The 17,047-nt window shown below is 49.2% G+C and overlaps 1 protein-coding gene across 2 annotated transcripts in view; it reads left to right on the top strand.

Moving 5' to 3' along the window:
* The first annotated feature begins 295 nt into the window (after positions 1-295).
* The window catches only part of LOC147646239 (serine/threonine-protein kinase PAK 3-like), a 578,286-nt gene continuing 561,534 nt past the window's right edge, over positions 296-17,047 (top strand). Inside the window, exons 1-14 of one of the 2 annotated variants that reach the window (XR_015281929.1) lie at positions 296-610; positions 2,270-2,307; positions 2,751-2,882; positions 4,020-4,361; positions 4,808-4,897; positions 5,297-5,471; positions 6,951-7,014; positions 7,711-7,759; positions 8,138-8,250; positions 8,843-8,960; positions 9,384-9,483; positions 9,942-10,138; positions 11,489-11,626; positions 12,743-12,924. Coding sequence is in view for 1 of the 2 variants with exons in the window: in XM_086873727.1 (XP_086729853.1) it covers positions 334-610; positions 2,270-2,307; positions 2,751-2,882; positions 4,020-4,361; positions 4,808-4,897; positions 5,297-5,471; positions 6,951-7,014; positions 7,711-7,759; positions 8,138-8,250; positions 8,843-8,960; positions 9,384-9,483; positions 9,942-10,138; positions 11,489-11,626; positions 12,743-12,871 (1,962 nt within the window). In the remaining variant the exon portion in view is untranslated. Of the gene's footprint in view, positions 611-2,269; positions 2,308-2,750; positions 2,883-4,019; positions 4,362-4,807; positions 4,898-5,296; positions 5,472-6,950; positions 7,015-7,710; positions 7,760-8,137; positions 8,251-8,842; positions 8,961-9,383; positions 9,484-9,941; positions 10,139-11,488; positions 11,627-12,742; positions 13,010-17,047 lie in introns of those variants that run through there. The other variant, XM_086873727.1, reaches the window with a different exon arrangement.

Genomic DNA, 17,047 nt, shown 5'->3' with positions numbered 1-17,047 from the left:
TCCACCATCTCACTCAATGCAGTTTCTTACTTATTTATGGCATATTCTTACTTGCAGCTATAGGAACATAAGCTTATGAATTCTCGACTAAACGTCTGTGAACCTTTAGCATTGCATGAACCCAAGCTCCTTCCAAGGCTGGAAATCAAACCCTTCAGTATCTGTGGAAGTTTCTGTCTTTCCATTTCCCACAGCCCACCAAAGGATTTGTGACCCTTTGTGACAGAGGAGAACCTGCCAGGCAATTTTGTGTTTGCTGTAGGGAAGGTTGGGTTGCTCTGCATCAATTCCCAGAGCAGTGCAGAGCATTGGCTTTGTGATGTCAAGGCATGGATGCCACCTTGTCGTGGTGACATCCCAAGGTTGCCTTGGTGCACGGAAGGCCTCAGGGTCAGAGCAGCTCTTGGGCTTGCTCAGTGCAGGAGCATCCTCCTGCTTGAGGCGTTTGTCAGTGGGCAGCTGCACACTGACAGGAGCCTTGTTTGTTTTCGTGGTGGAGCAGAGTGTGCAAACTGGCACAGCAGTGCTACAATGATGGAGCAGCTCGCTGTTGCCGTTTGCACCATTTATGTCATTGGATATTCCGGCTATTATCTGACCAACCTGGCACGTAAGTAGAGGTTTTCCCTGGCTGGAACCTGAGCTGGCTTTTGTAGGTCTCCCTGCTCTTTCTTAGTGACTGGGTTGCTATTGAAACACAAAGACCATGAGGATGCCCCTGGTTTGGTAAAGCTCCTGTCAACACCTTCAGCAAAACACGGGGTGTCTGTAGCCAGGGGGCTGAGGGCAGCATTTGCAGGGCTTCTGTTCCCTCCACGGGAGAGCCTGTGGCAGCAGAGTCTGGCATTTCCTCACTTTGCTGGCTCAATCTCTTGCGGTGACTTTACTTTTAAGATAGCTCTGAGAGCTCGGGAAGTTGAAACTGCTGGAGGCTGATGGGAGTTTTTTCTCCTGACTAATTCCTGGCCATGGGTGAGAATTGGCAGCGGTTTTAACTATTGAGAAGTGAGATCAACCTGTGAACACCACCTTTAGATGTGAGGCCGGGAATTTCTTGCTCTCTTTGGTTTCTGGCTTCTGACGAGGTCACAGGGCTCTGTCTCGGCCTCCTCCCCCCCTCCAGGCCGGACAAGGCTGCAGAGGGCGGGGTGGGGGGAGAAACGGAGCCGGCCGGCCTGACTTGGTTTGCAGTTTCTGCCACTGAACTGAAACCTGACACCATCAACATCTGCAGCTTTAGCAAGATTTTAACTCTTTTACTGCCTGCATGAGACTTGCAGATTAATCCTTTTTTTCCAGAGAGAGAGGGAGAGGGAGTGATCAACTATCAACCCATCAAAGAGAGTGAAGAAAAAAATTAAATTGAGAGGGGGAAGAGAAAGAAGGAGATGCTTTAATAAGCTGAAATATTTTTCTGTTAAAGCTATGGAGATGGACAGTAGTGTTCTGAAAAAAACTCCTTTAATTCATGACAGAGTATATTGGGAGGAATGGAGTGTTTCCAAGTGCGGATTTTGAGCAAATGATGTGGTTGTGACACTGTGAGATGCTGGAATAGAGGGGGAGAAGTAAGAGTTGAAGATTTATGGCTTTTAAGAAGCAAAAAGAAAACTTCTGTTTCCAGGAGGGCTCACAAAAACAGATGAAGAGAACTTTTGCCTTTGAATAACTCATTCATAAAAATGACATCCCTGGACTCATGACCCATAACACACCTCAGAGTGATGGGAAATGGGAGGAGACAACTGATGGCAGATTTCTGGGCAGCTGGCATCAGAGAAATAGAAAGCTATGAAGAAAAATAGTTTTCTTGTGAAAAACTCCATAGATAGCAGAAGAAGACTTCTGTTTCTCTACAAAGACTGATGAAAAGACTCTAGCAGGAATTGGGACTGTTGTAAACACCAAAGTTCCAAAGTTTTTTGTCTCCATGTTGTCATGTAAACAAGGGAATGGTTGGGTAGTGGGGGAGAAAAGGGTTGTTCTGGAAGTTTTATTCTGCTTTCGTATTCTTGTAGTTTTTGTCAATAAACTTTCTTTATTCCATTTAAGTTTTAAGCCTGTTTTGCTCTTGTTCTAATCCATACCTCACAGCAAGAAATAAGTAAGTTTCCTAGTGATTTTTTAGTTGCTGCTTTAAACCACACCAGTCAAGCAGGACACCTTTGAAAATGCAGACTGGGAGATCTTCTCAGATGCTGCTCTAAATAGGCCACGGTTCTCTCCAGTTTTCTCAAAGAATTTGGTTTATTTTCCTTGCCCACTGCAGGTCATCTGAGCCGTGTGTTCAGAGGTGCCGATCCTGAGGTGAGTCAGAAAGGAACATTTGATGTTTCTGGAGTTTCAGAATTGTGCAGGGAACTGTGAGCTTGGCCTGTGGCAGTAGAGTGCAGAGGGCCAGCTGGGTGGGCTGAAAGAAGATCCATTTCCATGTTTACAACAGCAATAGCAAAGGCATTGTTGACTATTTCCTAATTTTCCATTGCAGAGATTTAAAAGAACTCAAAGCTCAGATTTGTAGAGAGAACGTTGCTTGCTGATAGTAGCCAGGGTGAACTCTCTAATTCAGAGCTATTTTCTGCCTGGCTGAATTAACCCATTTTAATTTAGTTGCAGAGACTTAGAATCCCATTGCTATCAAAGCTGATGATTTGTGCTTGGTAGAGCTGGTTGTAGAAATCGAGCTGAAGAGAAATAAGGTTCTAAATGATAGGGAGCTGCCTGTCCCTAACTCCACCATCTGTCCACAGAGCCCAGAAGCAAGAGCAGACTCTGCTGTGGCTCCCTCTGCTCCTGGAGAAGAGGCCAAAGAGGAGCAAAATGAGCAAAAGGAGCACGAGCCTCCAGCTGTGGTCACAGCCCAGCCTGACCATGCCCAGACAGTAAGTGCCAGTGCTGGGTGCTGCTGTCTTTAGTGCAAGGCAGAGCTGCAAGTTTCTGAGCAGCCAGCACTTGCTGTTGCTGGCTGAGGATGCTGAGTGCTGGAGTCCTGCCAGCACCCAGCCATTCCCCCATCCCGTGGCAGCTGGAAATTGGGCTTTGAGCCGTCGTGCTGAGGCCCCAAAGCGCTGCTGCCTGCGGGTGAGCAGCTGGCTGCTTGGCTCAGGGAAGCTCTGTCTCTTGGCTTCTGCCAAGCCATGGCCAAGGGCTCACACGGCATTTCTGGGGCTCACAGGGCTTGCTTTGTTTGCTGTCCCTTTTTGGAAACCTCTGCATGACCTGGAGAAGTGTTCTGCAGTTTTCTGGAGTAATTCTTCACTTCTGCAGAGTCTTTTAGGCCACCTGTCTTTTGGCTTTTGATAAGATGCAAGGAGATGATTGTGTTGTCCATGAAGCTGTGGCCGGCCATTCTTGTCCTGTGTGGCCAAAGAAACAAACTGTGTAGTTCTGAACCCTTCTTCTGAGGCAAAATCCACAAGTGGCAAGTTTCTCTTGATACGTTTTGTGGTGAAGTCTGCAGCTTTGGAAACTGCATTGGAGCCTAGTGTGGGGGCAAAGCTGCAAGTCCTTGAGTGCTGTCTTTTGTTGCTAAGAACCCCTTTAGAGATGGTTGTTTTTTCTCCTCAGAGCTGTTTTCCTCCTCCTGCCTCTTCTGTCCTGACACTCCCTGTTTAACCTATAAATTTCTGCCTGTCCTAGTGAGGTGGGACAATTCCATGGTTTAGGTGGTTTTTGCTGACTTTGGTCATACATGCATTACATGATCCATGGCTTCCTTCATTGGCATCCCTAGGGGTGTGTCAATTAATTTGTTGGTGGGGCCTTTTGAGGATCTCTGTCAGTGCCACTCAGAATTCTCAGCTGACAAAAGAGGGAGGAGAAACACCTTGGTCCTCTTCCATATCCTGAGGTGGCCATAGAGGCTCTCTGACCTGCAGCAGAGGATCCAATTGCACACATCCTTGTCCCCTGAATGAGCAGGATTTCTAACAAGAGTGTAGATGTCAGAAGGGCAGGAGTGGCAGGGCAGGCCTGAAAAGGGCAGCTCCCAGGCACTTGCTCTCCTTTTGTGTGTACAGAACATCGAGGCAGAGCCCCAAGCAGAGCTGCCTGAAGCTCCGAGGGCCATCATGGCAGTGAAGAGGAGGCCTGAGGAAGACAGAAGCATCCAAGAGGAGATGAATCTCCCCTGGCAGAGAGGAAATCAAGAAAACCAGGTGAGTGAAAGTGTGGCAGACACTCCACTCATGGACATTCCTCTCTCTGGTTCTTCACAGGCCTCTGAGGAGGAGCTTCTGGCAGAGCTGCAGGAAACTGAGGCTAGGATCAGGGCAAGGGAGGAGAGGCTGGAGGAAGAAAGAAGAACAATCGAAGAGAAATTCCATCTCCTCGTTCAGCAGCAAGAGGCTCTAGAAAATCGAGTGAGTGAAAGAGCGATAGGCACAGCAGTCACTGCAGTCTGGTGCTTTCTGCCCTTCTTGCCTTTCCTCTGCAGAGCAGCAGGGAGCTGGGCTGATGCCTCTCAGTGCCATCCTGCTGTAGTGTCTATCCCAGCTGCTTGGAAGGACATTTCCTGCTGTGCTCAATCTCAGCTGCTGCACTGGACAGTGGCACCAGTCATTTGCCCCTTTTGCCAGCACTCATCTCAAGGGATTCCTGCTGGCCTGCTCCTGCTCTCCTTGTTTCTTCAGGGCTTTTTGCAAGTGAACACAGTCCCCCAGACAGATTTGGAATACAAGCTGCAAGCTGTCTGTATCCCTTGGTGAATCTGCTGCTGTCCTGCTCTTTCCCTTTGCTCACAGTCAATGAGCCTTGGCACACAGGGACAAGCTGTGGTCTCTGACTGCTTTGTTCTCTTTGACTTGAGGTGGACGTGTTGATATCTCACCTGGCAGCCTGCGAAGGCTTCCAGCAAATGCCGGCTGATGAAGAGCCCCAAGGTCGGCGGCAGGCACAGGTACTGTCCCAAGCACAAGTGCTGCAGGCTGAGCACCTTCTGAAGATGGTGCAGGAAAAGAGGACTGAGAGGGAGGAGCTCCAACATTAGAACAAGGAGCTGCAAATGTGTCTGCAGCCCTTGGAGGGGGAAAGGGATCCTTGGGAGGAAGTGGAATGGTCGTTGTTGCAGTCATCCTTGAGAAAATCCAGGAAAATGGAATATGAAACTGGCCATGAACTTGGTTAAAACCAACCTTGGGTTTTGACCATTTGGTTCCAGAAGTGGGCATCCAAAAAATCCAGTTGATGAGCTTTGCATGTGGCTAACAGCAACTTCCTAAGGGCTTGCATTTGAAAAGGGAACTCGGGGTAATCTCTGCCAGCCAGCTTCCTGACACAAACTCCTTTCTTCTCGCAGATCTACACAGGCTCTTCCATTCAATCTAGTGCAGCAGCAGCAGCAGCAGCAGCATCTAAAGGAGCCTTTGTTCCCCAAGCTGAGCAGTGGAGCCGGGGCAGTTTGTCCATTTCCAGCAGTGACACATCTGCTGCTCAGCTCCAGGAGAGCCAGGGAGACTTCGTGGAGCAACTGAGTACGTCTGGTGTATTTCTTGTCTGAGGGACAGTGTATTGTGTGCACGTGCCAGCAGAGCTGTAGCAAATGATCCTCCTCACTTTGGTGTCCCAGAGACATTTAGGACTCCCCACAGGAATTGCTGTGCTCTGAGGCAGCGAGAGAGCGCTCTGGCTGTTCCTGCTGCCTCTGAGGGCAGCTTGGACTGGCTCGGCTTTGCCTGGCATTCCCTTGACACTAAAGGCAGAAGCAGGAATTGTTCTTGGATCAGCAGGAGGCTGTGGCCTAGCAAATGATCTATGCAAGTTCTGTGTGCTAGTGGCCAAACTGAACAGAATATTTGATTCCTAAATTCTCCTTAGACTCCAGACTTCCCACCACTCGTCAGAACCAAAAGACTTCAGAGATATTGATTGGATTTGGGGTTTTGTCTTTTTGTTGTGGTTCTGTTTTTAGTTTTCAGTTTCTATACTTTTTGGTTTCAGATTTGGGGTTTTTTGGTAGAGTCTGTCTTTTCTCCATCCTGAAAGAGCTGTTCTGCCCCATGTGTCTTACTGGTGTCATTTTTAGGACTGTTTTTATTGCCTCTACTACATCTACAAGGTTTTTATGAGAATGCTGTATTTTTGTCAGTGAGGACTCGTTTGAAAGAACATCAGGTGACAGCAGAAAGAGAGAGAAAGAGATGTTTTCATTGGGCCCACAATGAAGAAACAGATATTTGTATAACAATCTGTAATTAATATCCTAGTTTTATTTTTATAAAGATGTGTCCAAGAGACACGTCCACGTGGTGTGATCAGATAAAACAGCACTGCAGGCATTTCTCAGGAGCGAGCCTGCAGCCCCTGTGCTGTGTATTCCTCAGATCCATGGCACTTTTTCATCCCTGATTCCCAGCCATTCCCATGACTCTTAGAATCCTACCTATTGGCCCAAGCCCTGCTCAGATCAGTCTCTGGGAAAACACATCAAGCCCTTTGTGATTCTGCAGCACAACCCATTTAATCTGCTTCTTGCCCATAACAGCTGCCAGTGCTGTGCTCTCAGAAAAGACCTGGTGGGGCTGAGGAAAGATCCCAGCTGATCTGGTGTCTACCTTCACCTGCTGGCACACAAAAGGGCCTTGATCTGCACCTGGCTGTGTCTGATCTCCAAGGCAATGCTGTTGTGTCCTGAACAGGGGCCACAGCTTGTCAGGGGCTCAGGCTGGCTGTGTCTTCTTGCCATTGCTTGTCAGTGCTCATGCTTGGCCTTTGCCAGCCTTATGCTGTGCCCTGCTGTGCTCTCTGCGCTTCATTTCCTTCCAAGGACTGGACAAAATCAGTCTCTCTGCTGCCCATTTGTACTGCACAACTGCCTGTCTTGTTGCTGCTGTGCTTGCTGCCCAGCTGACCACAGAGGGTTCAGAGCCCCAGACAGCGGGGCTGCCTTTGGCATCTCCTGCAAGTTGGGATCTCTGCCTGAAAGTCAGCATCTTGCATTTTGTTTCCCTCAGGGAGAATGGTGAACAAGGAAAATCCCACAACAAAATACATTGAACTGGAAAGTCTTGGCAGCGGGTGAGTCCAACCACAGTCACTTCTACACAGCCATGGGCCAGGTGTTTCCCTGGGGGAATATCCATCAAGTGGGAAGTCAGACAAGTTGTCCACATGTTTAGACAGCGGGCTTAGTCTGCCCCATCTCTCAGTACTGGCCAGAATTTGTCAAGTGTGCTCAGAAGGCATTGTCAAAGACATCTCCATGCTGCCAAGGTCTTGCCTGCAGCAAGGAACAGAACCTGGGAAATCTGCTTGTCTCTCAAGTGTGGGACAGCTCAGGGTTCATTTCCTTCACATTTTTGGATGTCTCCAAATCATCTGGCCACACTAATGAAAGGAGAAGAATCTTGCTTGCCTGAAAGCACAACCTACCCCCAATGAGAGCTGTCAGATAACAGTTCTCAGGAACATTTCTCTCCAAGAGTTTGCTAAAGGAAATACTCCATGCTCAGGATTAGAATTGCACAGTTTAGAAGCTGATAGCCGAGATGAAGGAATAAGCTGCTTTTTGGAGCTGAGGCAGTAAAGCCCAAGGCTTCAGGAACAGGCCCAGTGCCCAGGCACTTGAGGGGAAAATGCATCATCTGCCTTCTGGCACACCCCTCCTGCAACCTGCAGCTTTTAGGCATTTACAGCAGAGCTCTCCTGTCTGGACTGGCTTTCAGTGCAAGATCTAAATGGCTTCTCCTTTCTTTGCTGCTGTTTTGTTTCTAGGGGTTTTGGAGAGGTTTCCAGAGCACTTGACATTGCAACAGGAGGAGAGGTAAATGTCAACAGCCCCTGCAGCCTCTGCTGCTCTCCAGGCCTTTCCCCACTGCTGACAGCTGTGGCTGGAGCTTTGAGTAGAGCTGTGCTGAAAAGGCACAAGAAGCACAGACTGGAGCCAGCCTGCAAATTGCACTTGGAACAGGCTTTGTGGACAAGGCAAATCCTCAGTGGCCACATGTCCTGTAACTGACCCCCAAGGGAGCAGAGAAATGGGCTGTTGCAATGTCACTCCCTAATTACTCCAGTGATGAGGTCTAATCACAAGGCACTTGGGCACAGCTTGGCTGTGCCATTCCAAAATCACTTGCTCCATGTGGGTTGTGGTCTCATGCTACCAATTTTCTCAAATTACTCCTTTTCAATGTCATTTGAGGTGGCCATCAAGAAAATAAATGTGCAAGAAGTGAGTAGGAAGATACTAACCATGAATGAAATCAGGATCATGGAGAGTAATAGGAGTCCCAGGATCGTGAATTACTTAGCCAGGTGAGTGGTCACGGTCCTATCCCTTGAATGTTTGTTTACATACTACAAGCATGAGAGCTTAAAAACCCACTTTGGTCACTGGCAGGAAATAGAGCTGTTAATGATTATTTCTCTACTTATCTCCAATGGATGGGAAGAGACTGCATTTTGTCTGCATGAATCCACCCTGGCAAATGCAGACTGAACATTGTTCAAAAACCTGCATCAGCCCTATCTTAAGAATTCAATACCTTCTAAGTTCATTGCCTCCACAGTTCTTTGGGCTTGAGTTTTTCAAGTTTCTTAAATGCTGATGAACCATCCAAGAGAGGATTGCCCTTGCATTGTTGCCCCTCTTTTCCATTGCTGTGCATGCCAGGAAGACTAGGTGCTTATTTCCAGAAATGCCATGCGTGACAGGTTTTTTATCTGGGCTCTTCCTAAACTGCCTTTCTCCTTGAGACAGCACAGACTGCAAACACTGCACAGCCTAGAGGCAATGTCTATGCCTTTACTTCTGCCCTTGTCTCCAAGGGACCCAGAAACAAGACTCAAGCAAAAAACCAACCTAGGCGTGCATGTTCACCTGCATGGCCTTGTTTCCTTTTTTCAGCTACCTTGTGCATGAGGAACTCTGGCTGGTGATGGAGTACATGGACGGAGGCACTCTGAGAGATCTCATCGATGAGATTCATATGTCTGAAGGAGAGATTGCAGCTGTCAGTCGGGAGGTCAGGGATCCCATCTGTGCTTCCAGGGCCTTGAGCTGCATTGTCTGGGAAACAGGGGCTCAGAACGGGAGGGATTTCATGGGCCAGGCTTGGTTTCTGTGTTGCTGCTAGGCTATGGGCAAGCAAGAGCATCTCAAGGGAACTGTCTGCCAGTGCCCCTACACTCCCTGGACTCACTTCCTGTCCTCTTATCCCCTGCTCTTGTATTCTATCTCTGTCTCGTGCATTGGCATTTGCAGTTCTCCACTGAGAAAGGTGCTGCTCTGCTACTGTGGGAGCAGCAGGCTCTTGCTCTCAATGGCGCTGTGTTCTGCCATTCCTCCCCATTCCCCTGCAAAGGGAACCTTCCACAGCTGTTTCCTTTCTTGTGGGATGAACTCACAGCACTACTTTTTGCCCCCCTGGTTCTCTTTTCTCTCTCAGTGCCTGCAAGGACTGGATTTTCTTCACTCCAACCACGTGATCCATCGAGATGTCAAGAGCAACAACATCCTTCTCAGAACCGACGGCTCTGTCAAGCTGGGTCAGTGTATTCTTGCTCAGCTTCAGCCTTCCAGGAATGGGGGGTGTGGGGCTGCTTTCAGTGACTGCCAGCTCCCCAAAAATGCTGCTGCTGGCAGTGCAGGGGTCCCCCCTGCTGTGGGCTGAAGGCACAGTTGCAGGGTGCACACAGCTATGACAAGGAACCACAAGCAGCCAAGAGTGCTATTGCTCTGTGTGTGTCTGTGTGTGTTCCTTCCAGAGGGAGGGAGCTGCAATCTAAACCTTCAGGAAAACAAAAGGCACTGGTGGAGGAAGTGTAAGAAATGGGGGGATGTTTGAAGTAGCCAATTGCCTTGGCTAAAGCCCCAAGGAAACAGAGCAGGGAGTATTGTCCAGAAAATTCAACTGCACATTCTCAAACTTCTACCGGGGAATTCTCTGGCTTGGTTTCCTAATTGAGAGTATTAAAATTAAAAGAGTATTTTGCTTTCTCCTCAGCTGATTTTGGCCTTTCTGCTCAGCTCACCCCTGAGCAAAATCAGCGGTGCTCGGTGACCGGGACTCCTTGGTGGATGGCACCTGAAGTGGTGAAGCGTCAACCATATGGCCCCAAAGTGGACGTGTGGTCTTTTGGAATTGTGGCAATTGAAATGGCCGAACAAAAAACTCCTTATGACAGTTTCACTGCTCAATCGGTAAGGAGCAAATACTCTCTGATCCCGCTGTCTTTCTCACCTGTCCCGTGTTCTCTGCTCACTGCACAAAATCCCATGGCCATCTGCTGGAAGTACTTCCACCAAGGCCCCTTCTACAAATGGCCCTGCAGCACATCAGCATCTGCTGGAGCTTTGGTTGCAGCACTGGGGGAACTCAAGCCTTACCTCGCCCAAACCATCTCCATTCTCAGGCAGCATTTTGCTTTGCCTTACAAGTCGTTCCAGCTCTTTTGGCTGTGTAGATGGCCCCAAGAATAGGAAACAAGCGTCTCAGAGCTGCTGTTATCTTTCCAGAAATGAAGCAAAGAAACTCAAACCAAACCAAGTTTCTAAAACAGTGCTTTTGAGAGAAGAAGTGCAGCCCCATTCTTCTCACAGGGAAACTTGCCTGAAACCTGGAGATGAGGCTGTAAAGCCAGAGTCTCTTCTGCTTCTTGTGCAGTGCTGCTGAGACACTCAGTGACCACCTTCTTTCCTAACCCAAGCCACTTTCTCCATATCACCAAGCTGGAGCCTGGTGACAGGGAGAGCCTGCCAAAACCTCCTGTTTGTTTCCTGGCACTTTCTGGGATGGGCACAGCGTTAATGCATTGACTTGAGAATCCAACGAGCACAGGCTTACCACAGGGATGACACTTCTGATTTCACCATGAATATTTTCCTTTTGCCACATAAGGGAACCTGAAATTTTCAGAGTGCTGAGAGACAGAGCTGCAGGTGGCTCCTGTGTGCCCAAACAGGCATTTTCAACCCCATACATTTGTGGAGTCATCTTAATGTGTCTGTGTTGAAAATGAGATTCCAAAGGTTTGTTTCCTTCCCTGAGGAACACCTGCTGCATTTCCTTTCTTTTCTTCCAATTACCATCATTTTCAAGAACAGGACAAAAAGCTGGATGAGTTTTGTTTTATGGCAGCTGTGCTTAAGGGACCAACAAGCACTGCAGAGATTCTTTTCATGTAAGAATCCTTGGAAATAGTAGAGTTAGTTAGAATAGCAAAATCCCTCTTCCAAAAAGGCTGCCAAGCTGCTGGGAATCCTTTGAGAAGGAAACATGTATTTGCTGATGTAGTTGCCACTAACTAGAGCAGGCAATGAAATCAGCTGCCAAGGCAAGATCTGCTGGATGTTGGCAAAGCTGTGGCTTTGGGGCTTGGGTTTTTTCATGATACAGGAAAGTCATCATCCAAATGCTACAGGAAAGTCATGTCTGCCTCTCTGCCAGGGCAAAAACTGCCACTGCAGAGTGGAGCTGGAACAATGGGCTCTGGGAGAGCAGTTCCAGATGGGAAAGAAGCAGGTGGAGCCTTGTGTTTCCTTTTTCTCCAGGCTAAATTCCACATAGCCACAGAAGGGAGCCCACAGCTGCGGCAGCCCGAGCAATTCTCGCCTTTGCTGCGTGACTTCCTGAGCTGCTGCCTGCAGAAAGGCGAGGCGCAGCGCTGGTCTGCCAAGGAGCTGCTGCAGGTAAAATGCCAAAAGGGCTGCAGGTGAAACAGTGTCCCAGGGATGGGCTCCTCCTCCACTGAAATCCAAGGCATCAGATGAGCCCCCATCCTCCTCCCTTCCAACCTTGGTGCTGTTCAGCTGACAGTGGGGAGCAATCCTAGACTGGGCTGGGCTGGCAGGGAGTGCTGGGTTTTAGCGCTGGCTAAAATCACCAGGGCACTTACTCATTTCTTGCTGGGAGCTATGGATTAGGAGAAGGGCAAAACAGGCTTCAAACTTCAAAGGAATAACAAATTTTATTATCAGGCCCACAAGAATAAGAAAGGTCTCATCTGTGCAGTGAAAGGGTTCAATCTCACCCAGGTCATGGCAGTCACGGTGTTGGATTTCAGGCTGTGCTGGGCCCCTCTCTCTGCCCGGGAGCCGCTGGGAGGGGAGGCTCGGCCTGGAGCCGTCGCTGCACGCCGGGGAGAGGGTTTAGTGTGGGCAAGATGTCAGCAGCCGTGGCCTGGCCCAGCCTGGGGCCGGGGTCCCGCAGCCTCCATCCCCCGCCCGGGAGCCGCTGGGCTCTGGCCCGGCCTCCCCCAGGAGCACAGGCCGTGGGCGAGCAGGGCCGGCCTCACCAGAGCTCCGTTACCTTCGGGCTCCGGAAGCAAAGAGGGCCAGTGCCCGGGCTGGTGGTTTTCAAAATGTGCATCATCACAGAGGCACATCTCATTTCTAAATGGTGCAAAATGTTGTCAGTTCTCAGAACTAGCCAGCCATTGGCCTGTCTCAGGCACAGAGGAAGCTCCCAGCAGCTTCTCTCAAAGAAATCACTTCCGTGCGGGGTTTCTTACTTCTTTCCCTAAATGTCAATTCATCTCAAACTAACTCACAGGGACATGGAAAGGTCATTTAGACTGTGTCCTGCAATGAGCAGGGACATCTTTCAAGAGATCAGGATACTCACACCTCAGATATTTCCAGGGATGGGCCACCTACCAGCTCTTGGGGCAACCTGTGCCACTCTTGCCCCATGCTCCTGACCTACTCTGACTCAATCCCCATTTCATTTAAAAAGTATTCCCCTGCCTTTAAAGCTCTTAGATTGGAAAATCATGCTTTCTTGTTGTTTTCTTTTCCTTTCTGCAGCATCAATTTATAACATCGGCCATGCCTGGGTCCAGCTTGGCACCTCTCATCGTTGCAGTGAAGAAGTGGAAGGAGGAGGCAGGAATGCAACAATCAATTTATAAACTGTCTTCTCCATGGCCAACTTAGAGTAGGATTATAGAGTAGGATTGCAGAGTAGGATTGTAGAGTAGGATTATAGAGTAGGATTGTAGTGCAGGATGGTAGTGTAGGTTTGTAGTGTAGGATTGTAGAGTAGGATTTTAAATAAAATTTCTAAAATCTCAACTCCTTTGGAACATTTCTCTCCTTCTGACCCTGTGAGAAAGCTCAACATTTCCTCCTGAATTGTCAGTTTTTTCTTAGAGGTGGAAAGTGACATTGATGGCTTCTTTGGTACAGTTTGTAAGGGGGGAAGGCTCCTCTTCATTCATCCTCTCCAGACCACACTGCCTTTGGAATATGGCCAACTGGCCAAGTTTTTCCCAGCTGTGGCATTTCTATTTGAGGCAGAAACAGCAATGGCATTTGCAGGAAAAACCAAAGGAGGAGCGGTGCAACGCAAACATCCTGTGCAGATGCAGGTTGTGCAGATGTGACTCGAGAGTATTTGGGTTCCTGCCACTTGGATTTGTACCCCTAAGAGAAATCTCTTTGGCTGGAGGAGAGTCTGGCTGAAGAGAGAAAGCAGAAAGAGCAGTGAGGGTGCTGTGCAAGGTCTCCTGTGGTGCAGAGCTGTCAGCGCCTGTGAGGTGAGAGCGGGCCCGGCCTTGGCCAGGCTGGAGCCCCAGCAGAGCCCTGGCAGAGCCCGGAGAAGCCTGAGCCTCGGCAGAGGCAGGCTGGAAGGAGGCCCTTAGAGCTGCAAGAGGCAGCAGCCTGGCCCTGGCTGCCTCTTGCTGGCCCCAGGCAAATCCTCCGCTCTCAGAGCCAAGCTGGCAGCTGGCTGCTCCTGAGGGGAAGCGGCGCTGTGCTGGGCACAGCACACACTGGTGCCATGGGCTGTCTGGAGTCTGCACAGGAGGAGAGAAAGGCAAAGAGCAGCCCAGGGCTGCTGCCCTGCCTGACCATTGCTGCTCTTCTGCCGCCTGCCCTGGAACTGCTGGCAATGGTCAGCAGTGTGTGCAGCACTCTGGGCACAGGGGGAGGGAGCTGGGCTGCTCCGCAGGCTCCAGCACAGGGCAGTGTCCTTCAGGCACGGCATTTCTGCCAGGGGAACCGAGGCCAGCGTGAGGCACTGACAGCAAGTCAGGGCACATCTGCATGAGCCAGTGCCTCACACAGCTCTGGGACCAAGCGCCTGCAATCCTGGAGCTCTGCACTGAGCCACAGCAAAGGTGTGAAATGCAGAGGGCTTTGCAGAAATATTCAGGGGCACCAGGCCAGCCTGCTTGGTGCTCTCTGGGGCACAGCAAGCACTGTGCAATGCAGCTCGGAGCTGCTGGCAGAGAGGGACTATGGGCATGTGCCTGAGGCTTGTTCTTGAGTAGTGATTTGGGAGGGAGCAGAAGTGTCTCAGTAGGCAATTGGTGTTTTCTTCATGAATTGCTGAATGAAAGACACAATGTGGCTTTATGCAGCAAGAGCACTTGCAGAACTTACTAAGTTTGTGTTGAATTCCCAGAAAAGGAAGGAGAGGTGTTGAACTGTAACAAATAGGGCTCGTGAATTCCATTAGCTTTAACAAACAGTGCTGAACCCTGTATTCCCCCACTGCAGTGATTCATGTCTGCAAGTGGCTATCTTAGCCTTGAGAATAAAGAGAGTGGTCCTGGTAAGAAGGTAGCTGGAATGCATTCACAGGAAGAAAGTGGTTTTAGGAATCTCTTGACATCCAGAGGAGAAGAGGAGGAACGGGTGTTTCCAAAAGATTGTGTCAGGGACTGCAGTCGTGTTTGAGGCCCTGCCACATTTGATCCATGTTTGAGCAGGTTGACAAGACAATGAAGAAAACTGTATTGTTTAAGGGGTGGGAACTTGACCCTTGCAAGAGAAGCAATGTATTGGTCAGTCGGTGGGCAGTTAACTTTTGAAAGAGGAACAATGCATAATGGAGGCCTTGTTGGCTTGGAGTCGCTATTCTGAGCTATTGTGGCCTCATCTCATGCTGGCCCTGTGGGAGCTGATGCTGGAACTGGGAAAATGCCACTCCTGAGCAGGAGATATAAGGCCTGCGTCTGGGGTGGAGAGGTGAGAAGGACGAGGTGCACACTGTTTTGATGCAGGGGATGTCCTGAAAGGGCAGTGCCTACCTGCCCTCCTGCTGAGGACGATGCTTCAGCTCCTTCTCCCGCTCAGCGGGTTTTTGGGAATGCTGGGGTTGGTATGCAGTATTTGCTACTGCAACTAATAGAATAAATTTGCTTTGCAACCCCATCTGAGTCTTGGGTTCTTTTGTGCATGGGTCTCCTCCTGAACCTATGACAATGACTACCAGAGACCCTCAGGACAGCCCTACTCTCATGTTGATAAATTCTGAGATGAGATTTACATATGTCAAATAATTTAGGGGAATGTTTAGCCTGTGAGCTTCAGCAAAGTATTGAGTATGTCTTAGTTCCATGGATACAAACGAGTAGGTGAGATTGCTGGGTGTGCACAAGTTAGGGAAGGGATTTCCCACACAACCAGTGCAGAAATACAGTATTGCCTTCTTTCTAACTGTTTCTAAGCTGGATGTGGGGATCACACCCTGCTTGGTAACTTTCATTTTGGCCATTTCTGTTGAGCAGGTAAGAAAGGTTGAAATGAAACCTTTTCCAGCTGTTTCCCTCTGGTTTACCTTTTTGGGGGCCAAAGCTCTGTGCCGTAGGTGGCCTGAGTGTGTGAGGAGCAGTGCAGCCCCCACAAAGCTCTTGTTTTTCCCACAAGTCATCATGACTTGTTCCCAGGTGTGCCCAGCAGGAGGAAGAGCCCGCAGTGCGTGGGCGCCGTGCCCTGCCCAGACGGGGCTCTCTGGCACAGAGCAGCACCAGCACCAGCAGCAGCACCAGCACCAGCAGCAGCACCAGCAGCAGCAGCAGCACCAGCACCAGCAGCAGCAGCAGCAGCACCAGCAGCGCTTTTCAACCCTGCCCTGCCTTGGCTTCACCTGGGGGACAGAAGCCTCTGGAAATCAGCACCGCCAGTCACGTTCCCAGCTTGGAGCAGCTGCTGCTGGTGGGCAGATCTGTGGACATGATTTTCTGAACCTGAGACAGTTTCAAGCTCTCAGGGGCTGATCTGTTCCCAAGGGAAAGTCTTTTGAGAACTTTCTTCTCTCTCAAGGACTGTAGTGAAAACAAGGTTTTAGTTTCTCAAAATAATCATACAGATGTTCTGAGAGTGTTTCTCTCTTGTCCCACCAATGGGATGAGGGAGCTGTTGTTTCTTCTACCAGTCAGCCTAACCTGTATTGGAACACCTTATAAAAAGGGGTGAAAAACCCCAAAATAAGGGCTTTAAGGGCTTTTGCCTCATGAAATAAACCTCTGGCTGTTTTGTGATTCAAACCCTCGTGCTCCACTTTGTGTCCTCTAGCGACACAGATCCGGCCAGTTCCACCGCTTCCAAAGGGGAATTAAGGCAGAGGTAGAGACGGACACACAGAGCAGCCCTGGGCTTGTCCAATAAATGGACAAATGTATGGGGGAATGGGTTTGGAATTATTACAGCTCTTTTGTCAATAGTGCCTTTTCTCCTGCCCTTTTCTTCATTCACATTTCCTGTCCTTTCTCCCTCACATTTCCACCCTTTCCCAACCAAGACTGTCACACTTCTGATCATTTTTACTCATGATTCCCAGCCTTTTCACCTCATGTTCCTCACACTTTTCCTCTCACATTTCCCACCTTTTTCTCCCCTCTTGGTTCTCTCCTTATCCCAGTTTTCCTTCTCAAAATTTCTCCTTATGTTTCTCACTTTTCTCCTCAGCGTTCTCACTTCTTTCTTCTCATGTTTCTCACACCTTTTTCTTCACATTTATCATTCTTTTCTCTTCATGTTCATTACACTTTTCCTCTCATATTTTGTGCCCTTTTTTCACTCATATCTTCTGCCTTTTTCCACCCTCAGTTTTCTCTTTTTTTTTTTTCCCCCTCAGGTTTCCACAATGTTTCCCTCACATTTCCTTACTGTTTTACTGTTTTTAATAGTTAAGTTTCTCATGCTCTTCCCCTCACATTCTCTCCCTTCTCTCCCCTCATGTTTCTCACCCTTTTGCACTCATGTTTCTTAGAATTTTCCCATCATCTTTCCTGCCCTTTTCTCCTGTCACCTTCTTCTCCTATTTTCACTCACATTTCTCACTGCAGCACCATGGACCAGCCCCTGGGAACCCCAAGGAATTCA

This window comes from Cyanistes caeruleus, unplaced genomic scaffold, assembly GCF_971803275.1.
Source record: "Cyanistes caeruleus unplaced genomic scaffold, bCyaCae1.hap1.1 HAP1_SCAFFOLD_106, whole genome shotgun sequence".
NCBI classification, from domain to species: Eukaryota; Metazoa; Chordata; class Aves; order Passeriformes; family Paridae; genus Cyanistes; species Cyanistes caeruleus.
Note: the sequence above shows the minus strand (reverse complement) of the source record. Positions and strands in the feature narration are given on the sequence as shown.